The sequence below is a fragment of the Nilaparvata lugens genome, unplaced genomic scaffold, assembly GCF_014356525.2.
Source record: "Nilaparvata lugens isolate BPH unplaced genomic scaffold, ASM1435652v1 scaffold4959, whole genome shotgun sequence".
NCBI lineage: Eukaryota > Metazoa > Arthropoda > Insecta > Hemiptera > Delphacidae > Nilaparvata > Nilaparvata lugens.
Genome location: NW_024090918.1, coordinates 1 through 10,189, shown reverse-complemented (window position 1 = coordinate 10,189; position 10,189 = coordinate 1). Strand labels below are relative to the sequence as shown.

At 35.8% G+C, this 10,189-nt stretch overlaps 1 protein-coding gene across 1 annotated transcript; it reads left to right on the top strand.

Moving 5' to 3' along the window:
• Positions 1-1,922: 1,922 nt before the first annotated feature.
• On the top strand, positions 1,923-2,873 carry LOC120355840. Its single transcript, XM_039444569.1, has one exon. It carries the CDS (start codon positions 1,923-1,925, stop codon positions 2,871-2,873), a length of 951 nt encoding a protein of 316 aa, XP_039300503.1.
• The last annotated feature ends 7,316 nt before the right edge of the window (positions 2,874-10,189 follow it).

Below are 10,189 nucleotides of genomic sequence, written 5' to 3'. Positions count from 1 at the left end.
GGCCTAAATTACAGCATGATCTTACTCACATATTAATGAGTTTTAGAACTCACAAAGTAGCCATTACATCCGACATTAAAATGATGTACAGGCAAATTTCAATCAGAAAAGAAGATAGAAAATTTCAGCACATATTCTATCGTAGTTCACCCCAAGAAGAGCTGATAGAATTTGAACTCAACACAGTCACGTATGGAATGACGTCAAGCAGCTTTCTAGCTCAAAGAACACTTCTTCAATTAGCCCATGATTATGAAAATGAATTCCATTAGCTGTCAATGCAATTCGGCAACACACTTATGTTGATGATATTGTATCTGGCGCCTCTAGTCTATGTGAAGCGAAATTACTCATATCACAGCTGAATGAACTTATGTCCAAAGGAGAACTCCTATTGAGAAAATGGTCATCTAATATGCAAGAGGTAATTGAAGAATTTCCCGAAGAGATGTTGGAAAACCCTCTCGCATTTTCTGATACGACTCAAAAAATAAAAGTTCTTGGTTTTCGTTGGAATCCTGCATCAGATGCTTTCTCTTACACTGTTACACCGTTCGCTGAACTGCCAACAAAACGATCCATACTATCGTATACAGCTAAATTGTTCGACCCGCTTGGACTATTGTCTCCTGTAATATTCCATTCAAATATTTTTTGAAATTACTCTGGCTATCCAATTGATTGGGATGAGCCACTTGATGAAGACTTGACTAGTCAGTGGAATCGTATTTCTAGTACAATGCTGACTCTCTCAAATGTTCAAATTCCTTGTCATATTGACACTACATATGTCAATATCTCATTGATAGGATTTGCCGACGCATCTGAAAAGGGTTACAGTGCTGTCTGCTATATTCATATTGCATCAAGTAATCAATTCATATCGATGAATCTCATTATGTCAAAAACACGAGTCGCTCCTGTGAAAACACATACTATTCCTAGATTGGAATTATGTGGAGCTCTACTACTGTCAAAGTTGTATTAAGTTATTATACCTCTATTTGGGAAAAGTATCTCCAATGTAAGACTGTGCTCTGACGCAAAGTTGGTGTTGAACTGGCTAAAAACGCCAGCTTACAAGCTCAAGACTTATATAAGCAATCGAGTTACACAAATACTCGAATTAACCTCTCCAGAAAACTGGTTTCATGTACCTACTGAATCGAACCCAGCTGATTTAGCCTCAAGAGGGCTTGCTGCACAAGATATTGTTGAAAACTCACTCTGGTGGAACGGACCTCCATCTTACCATGTCCAATTCAAGGATTTGCCAATCTCAAGGGTCGACAAAATTGTTGATGAGTCTGAACTGAAGCCACCAGTGTCAATTCTCACTACTACTGTAGTAAATAAACCACACGCTCTTGAATGTTTCGAGAAATACTCCAATATACACAAGGCAACACGTGTATTTGCCTATGTGTTGCGATTCATAGAAAATTGTAAGCTGAAAAAAGTAAGGGAACACAATCTTCGCAGCCATACAGCACTACGCGCTCGCGCTGCTCCACCTCCGCCGTCTGTTGCCAAGTGTCGTTCGGCTCTCTTGTGTATCGTGAGGTTGACACAGGCCTTCTATTTTGCAGAAACATTGAAGCTTTTCAGCAAGGGAGAAACTCCACCTCAAGAACTGCTCTCTATTTCGCCTTTCGTCGATTCTTCGGTCTTCTCCGGTGGGCGGACACCTCTGCAACTCCAGCCTTCCGTATGACAGCCGTCATCCACTGTTGTTGCCAAAGTTATCTCATTTAAGCACTCTGATTTGTGATCAGACTCACAGAGATCATCTTCACGTCGGACCTCGCACAACTCAGTCACTAGTGGCTCGCAAATATTGGATTATATCAGCGCGCAACCTCATAAGGAGCAGATTGCATCATTGTGTCCGTTGTACTCAACCTCAACCTCAGCAGCCAATCATGTCGGATCTTCCCCATTTTCGTGTGAACGCCTCATCTGTATTCGTCCATGTAGGAGTTGACTTCGCTGGCCCCTTCAATACGAAGTGCAGCTCACTCAAAAAACCGAGAGTGTATAAGGGCTATCTTGCATTGTTCATATGCTTAGCGGTGAAAGCTGTTCATTTGGAATATGTATCGGAGCTGACCACTGAATCGTTTCTTGCCGCTTTCGATAGATTCACATCCCGTAGAGGCCTACCTTCTCATGTATACTCTGACAACGGATTGAACTTCGTTGGAGCTGCTAAAAAATTATCAGATATCTCGAATTTCTTGGCTGACAGTAAGACTGACATTTTTAAAGCTCTTGTACAACGTGAAGTAACCTGGCACTTCAATCCACCTAGCACACCCAATTTCGGCGGTATTTGGGAAGCAAATATTAAATCAGCGAAAACACTGTTGAAAATTCAAATTGGTGATAATCCAATGACAATGGAGGAATATTTCACAGTGCTCTCTCATATTGAATCAATTATGAATAGTCGTCCTCTATTGGAGCGTTCACAGGACCCCAACGAGACTTCACCTCTGCTGACACCCGGTCACTTTCTTATCGGCCGACCGTTGCTACAAGCTGTGGAGATCCCACTGGATACTACCACCCCCGTACGGCAGCGATGGACTCATCTACGCCGAATTGTGCAGACGTTTTGGAATCGATGGAGTACAGAATATCTACATACGCTTATGCAGCGAAACAAGTGGAAAACCCACTCAGAACCCTTGAAAGTGGGTCACATAGTGCTTATCAAGAACACGAGTACCGCGCCCACATTGCGGCCTCTAGGCATAGTCGAACAAATATTTCCCGGACAAGACCAAGTAGTAAGAGTGGCATTGATTCGCACCGCCTGCGGCCACCTCACACGACCTGTAAACAAACTCATAGTGTTGCCAATAGCTTAATTTGGCACCTCTCTCTGAGAGACATTTTTTGTAAATAGAGACTGAATATCATGTGTTCACCACTTATGTGTAAAACTCATCGTAATTAATTATGTGCATCGTCTCTTCATCAAGTTTGTGCAATACTTTGTGTGTTACCTCTAATGTGCTACAGTTTCAAAATTATTAAACTCATGCTTCGTTTGGTGGGCGGAATGTTAAGAATACTCGAGAGATAAGAAAGACAGAATTGTTCATGCAGTTCCCCTTCCCCCTCTTCACCCTCATTGCTGTTGGAGAAGAAGGCTTCTCCCTCCACAACCTCAGTCTTCAGCACTCGGCTGACCCATAAACAACCATCTCTCGTAAGTAAAGCTGAAAAGCTCTCGTTTTTGTTACCTTCACACAGCTCATATATCATACATGTTAACCAGTTCTAAATTTCGCGGTCCTCCTAGCTCTCATAGAATTAACCAACTATCATCAAATGATGATCAGTAATAAATGCTCTTAATAATATCAATATTAATTGATTTACTAATTATATATGCTGCAGAATAATAATGCTTGGTACCAAGACAGCTCAAACTGTATATCACGAGATGAATTAGGAAAATAATAAAAACTTCTAGAATTTTGTATGCTGACATAAAACACAAATATATTCCCATAAAATAATATAGACAAAATATTTCTTGATAAATATAATTTTCTTTGAATAAATAAATTCTCTAATATTTCAATAATTATCACAGGATTCGTTAGCATTCACAATATTGTGAGCTATAAAATATTCATTTTATTAATACTGATATATAGACTCCAAGTCAGTTCAGAATTTAACAACTTGGAACCTGTTCAGTCTATATATTCAATAGAACATACTTTGATCAATGAACAATAATCAATAAAAATAAAAATTTAAAATCTCAGGGTATGTGGGTTTGTGCCATGCATGGAAATAACCTCCCTACATGTATAAAAAAAATCATAAAAAGAGTTCTTATAAAATATATGATAATGTTCGACACGTTGCGAATTTCTTAAACTTGAATGAAAATTTATATAGCACTTTGATTAATTCCCCAATTCACTGATAAAGGCCTTAGTGTTAGCTAAGACCTTAGTGAGCTCATTTAAGATAATAAGCACACTCACTATAATGATGTTCTGAAGTTCTCGTAGACTGATTAATTATCTCCAATGATTAATTAGCTGGATCCTTTCGACTCTGCAGGGCTCGTGTATGGTCCAGATTTCTTACAAGTTTCTATCAGTATTAAAGATATATTTATGGGAATAAATTACAGTTAAGAACTCTTCAACAAACACTGAGTTCACAAATAATCAAACATTGATTACATATACTTGATATTTAAAAAAGGGAATGGCTTGATAATTTTAAAAAAATAATTGGAAAAAGACCCTATTCTCCATGTGCTGCCACATAGGTCGAGCTCACAAGCCAGAGAGAGCAATTCTCAGAAAAATTTCATCTCTTCCTTCAACAATTTGTAAGCCTTCCTCTGATTGGCTTCCTAATCTTAGTAAAACGTGATGTAATTGGTTACTTAAGATTCAGGGTTTCTCCAACTTTGTTATACAAAGATGAATGAAAATTATATATAACTAGCTTAGATAATAGCCTGTGAACATTCCAATAAATGAATCTCAATATATAAGGCTATAATGTGATATACATTTAATTTTTATGTGAGCTTTGTATACTCTTAGTTTTTCATACATTTTTAGATTTCAATGAATATTTGAGTAACATAATAATCGTTGTTTTCTTATTACATAAACCTTCCCTAACATATAGTATATAATTCTATGAGTAAAAATATTATTTAATTCATAATAGTTCATTGAGCAATCAGCTGATTCGTTCGATATCAATTCAATAAATTGTCGATTGATCTAAGATCGATTGATGTATTAAATCAAAACAAAGGATTCTAACCTCAAATTAAACAAGCAATTTTTGTTATAATCTGCCAATAATAAAACAAGCCGCTTTATAATTTTATTTCTGCCAATGAATTCTCATTATTGCTCAATTACAATTCTGCATAGTTCTCTTATCGCTTTTAAGATAATATGATTACTCTTTATCATAGATAATATTCGATTTTATTTGAGTGATACCTTGACTAGGCTATCTATTCTTTCAATTTCACAACTCTACTAAAGATTAGTTATTCACTTCAAAATTATTTTATGGTGCCAAGACACGACGTCATAAACAACAAGGTACAATGGATTAATGTTATAAGCCTCCATAAGTGTAGGGGAGTGTCAGCTAGCCTTCAACTAGCTTGAAGCTTGCTTAACCAAACTGTTCAGTTGGGAGGGCATTTGGTAGTGCTTATTTTGGGACTGCATTTGGTAAGTGCATTACATAATGGTGTTTCATGTTTCAAATTTATGAACCGGTTACATGCATAGATAGATAGATAGATTAAATAGCATTCACTGTCCACCTAAATCAGGGGGATCTGGAACATGTCAAAAAATCTAAATGGTCTAACAAATAAGACACAGCTCACAGTAACAAATACACAAGACACAGGGAAAGAAGGCATAATACCATTCATATGGAGTAATGTTGAATGTACTCTTCCTTTGAGTAAAAAGCACTTTTAGAGAAATCTATCTTTAATTGAGATCTAAAGTTGCGATCATCCATACTCTTCATTGAATCAGGTAAAATATTAAATGATTGGATGCCAGAGCTTCTGATGAATCTTCTTCCATTTTCATTGTAAAACACACTGGCGTCTGCCGAACGTGACTTTATCACAATGCAGCACCTTGCATTTTCCTTAATGTCTTTCCTTGCATGTCTCTCAATAAAATTTGTTGAACTATTCAGTTGGAAAAATAACTAGTAGTTCTGTGAACAGTAGACCTCGCGCAGTTAAAAACCACAGCCTCCATCAGGGTGAATTATGTGATGTTATGACGTGTCGGCGAAATATCGATGTGTAAGCCACTAATAGCTGTTTGAAATGTATCGTCAATAATTATTGATATTAAGTATAATTATTATAATTGGAATGCTAATAATTTATTGTAAACAACTACTATCATACCAAGTTGAAGTACCTACTTACCGAGTTGAAAGCAGAGAAAAGTCGGGAGAAAATAACAAGCTACCTACTTCAAGTTATCAATATTGAATGCCTCATCGCTTGCAATAGTTCACACGACAGCTGATTTTTACCAAATTACATTGGGATATTAATGCATGCGTCATTCCATGCAATTAATAATCCACTCGACAGCTGATTCATGATGAATAATTCTATAGTCTGATTTTTACGGTAATACTGGCGTTTAAAAGAGACTCTTTTTCCTTTTGTTTTATCCTTGAAATGCAAAATTTCAATAAACCTTCTATATATACGTTGACGCGCAATTAGAAGAGTAATATACCTGTTAGATTTCATTGAAATCTATTGCCGCGTTTCGCCGTAAATGCGGAACATAAAAATATTTGAACATAATGAGAAATGCAAAACCGTCGACTTGAATCTTAGACCTCACTTCGCTCGGTCAATGAAACTTTGGATATCTGAGTTATTTTTAAAGTCCTATGCTATTCTACTTAATCTACTGAGCCAGTACCATTTTGATTTTTTTTCTCATAGTACATGGCAGTATTGAAATTAACTGTTCTATTGATTTATTCTAACTTTGTCTACAGAAATGTGAAACTCTGCATATGAGGAGTACTGTATGTCAATTTTTTTTTTGTTTTCCACGTCTGCATCTATTTTCAGTTTGAAGAACTGGATATCAATCTTGATTAATCAAATTTGTTATTGTTCAACATACACACACATTATTTACATACATATAAAAACAATATGATACACAATTGTTTTATAACAATAAAGCCCAAGGTAAAAACCTGTGAGGGGAGAAAAATCTAAATTTTCACATGAAAACGTCACTCGAGAATAATTATGTCACCCGGCCTCACAACAGAGAGTCTTAGAGTCCTTGACTTAGAATAGTTAATCTCACAGTTTTACAGTCAGTGTCAGTGAGATTTTCTGCACACACTTCATTGTTACCATAATATTTAGATGATGGTATTTCTAGATGAAATGGATCGGCGTGAATACGCCAAATGGATCGACTCGTATCATTTGAGGATGGTGATAATGATGAGGAAACATCAAAAGGAATAGTCTCCATCTCCATTATGTTCTTAGGGATTTGCTTGTGATCATGTTTCTATAAGGTCGTCATTTTATCAATTCGAAGATCAGCCTTCTTAAACTTAGGTCAACTTATACATTTCAACTCACGTTGCTACACGTTTCAACTTAGCAAAAGGACAGAGGGAATTAGTACTATTATTCTCTTATCCCTGTTATTGTTCTTGGTACCTTATACAAAAGGGACTCCGTAATACAAGAACAAATCAGTCCTTGCCGGAAATAGCTAGAGGAAAAAGAAAAAGAAGAAGAAGAAGACGACGACGACGACAGGAGGAGAAGAAGAACAAGCGATAAGAAGGAGAAGATCATAGAAAAAGGAGACAGAAGGAGAAGAAGAAGAAGAAGAAGAAGAAGAAGGAAAAAGAGGAAGAAGATGAAAAATAATAATAAGAAAAAAATATAGATAGGAGAAGATTATAACCATTGAGTACACTATTTTATCTATAACCACTCTTTTGTTGAATTGAAAACTTATAAATTACTGGTGGTACTCCCACACAGTAACAGTCAGGGGTGTATTCAAATACCGTTGGATAACATCTTTCCAATATTGTTTCATCCATCTAGAAGTATATAATCTGTTCTTTCTTACATTGATATCAATTATGTATAAGTTACTGCAGTATCAAAATTATTTGATATTGACTGAACAATTGAAAGTCACATTGAAATAGTTATTTTGGAGTTTGGTAGAAATACATTTACATGGAAATCAATTTATTCATTAAAGGCAATCCACATAATTCTAATAAGTTATGATAACCCATGATGATAAGATAGGTGTTCAATGAATAAATGAAGCCTAACAACTTGAAATATATTTCAAATTATTTAAGATTAAATTGATTCTACCTCGGTGCTAGTCAGCTTTACATGTATTTTGTACATGTATCATTGTATTGAATTATTAAATATTTGATGATTTTGGTAAAACGACATTTTAATCCTGGACTGGTAGTTCTATGAACAGTAGACCTCGCGCAGTTGAAAACACAGCCTCATCTCATACTGTAAATAAGAGTAAATCCTGTTTGTATGTTGTGTTGGCAAGATGTCGGTGTGAAAACGGCTAATGGCTGTTGGGGTTAGTGTTTCAAAAATATGCTAACATCAAAAGCTAATCTCCTCCAACACACTGGCAACAGGTCAGCCCGAGTTAAAAGCAGATAAAGGTTGAGAGAAAATACTATGTTCACTTTCCGTTATTGATTGCATGCGTTATTGCATGCAATTAAAAATCCACTCGACAGCTGATTTATGATGAATGATTCTATTCTGATTTTTACTGTAATATTGGCGTTCGAGAGAGACTTTACCTATTGTATTAACCTTAGAATTCAAAATTTCCAAAAACCTTGTATATTCGTACGTCGAGGCACAATTTAAAAAGAAATATACCTGTCAAATTTCATTATAATCTATTGCTGCGTTTAGCCGTAATTGCGGAACATATAAACATAAAGAGAAATGCAAAACCGTCGACTTGAATCTTAGAACTCACTTCGCTCGGTCAATAAATCGAAATTTTAAGAAACCACAAAAATATCCTGGATGAAAAGGGGAATCAATTGTTATGTAGATTTGAATCTAAATGTCTAGGATCCACTAAACAGTCTACTAAATTCATCATTTTTTCTCCACAGGAGAAACGTTTAAAGCTGGCATCAAATGATGTCACCACATTATTTACATATGTAAATTATATATTTATATATGTATGTCACGTGGATTGAAGGAGCGTTGTTTGTCACGTTGTTTGTTGATTGAAGGAAGATTCTATTTTACTATTTAAATAAATCATAATGTAATTTACTTATCCACTTTGAGATTTACATAGTGATAATAAGTAGGAAATGAAATGTATAGCAAACACTTCAGTTGCTATGTAGGCCTACTATATTCTATTCTGTAGTGTCTTATTTTTTACTAAAGTGATGAAGTATCAGAAAATACTATTATTCAGCATTGTTATGTATTATTTTCAATGTCATTTTTTTCTCTTTCTTTTCAATAATTTAAAATTTGTTATTATTTTAAATAAGTAGTCAACTCAACTATTGTTTGTTTTTAATTATATTATTTGTATTATTTTCTGTATTGTTATAATACTTGATAGAGAGTTGAGTGTAAGAGAGGATCGACTGCGCCCTAACTTCGCTCTCTAAGAAAAATAAAGGCAGTCATTCTATTCTATTCATGTCACCATAATATATATGTATATATATTGAAAAACAGATGACATCCAATTTATTAGAACAAATAATGGAATGCCTTCATCTTCATGTGTAGGCAACACACCACACCAACCTTGTTCCTGTGAGACTGACCTTGTCTCTGTGACACTCCACTTGCTCGAATAGGACTCTATCCCACTACTTGTTCCAGTGACACTACTTGTTCCAGTGAGACTCACCTTGTCTCTGTGACACTCCACTTGTTCGAATGGGACTCTATCCCTCTACTTGTTCCAGTGACACTACTTGTTCCAGTGAGACTCTACTTGTCTCTGTGGGAACTTGTTCCTGTGAGACTGCCATTTATAGAAGTACTTGTTCCTATGAGACTTTGTCTCTGTGACACTAATATCGTTCAAAACACTACTTGTCTCTGTGAGAACTTGTCTCTGTGATACGGACCCAGTTTCAGCTCTGATAAACATGAGATGTTTGTTCACTCTCATTTGTTTGTGTGTGGATGAAGAAAGAAATAGTCAAAGCAATTCTGTGGGGCACTAAACATTGATTTTACTACCGAAATTCCAAAAAATTTCCAATGGAGTTCAATTTCAGATGTACAAATGATTCTTTACCAGTACACACGGGTTTGCTTTCAATGCATTAGTGAATTATTGAGGAGAGGAAGTAAAGCTATAAAGCTGGCTGGGACGATACATTTGTAAGAATTTATCCGATGCGTCGAGAAGCCTGACGTTGTTATGGATGGACAACATTAAAACTTGCGCCCAGTCATCACTGCTGAATGACTCTTCATTTGTTTTCCTTCCACTTCCCTCAAATTAAACAGCACAACAAAGCTGTGAGCGGCCTTAGCTTTTTCTCGACTGAATCTCTTCTCCTCCTCTGCTTATTCGCGAAAATTAGAGTC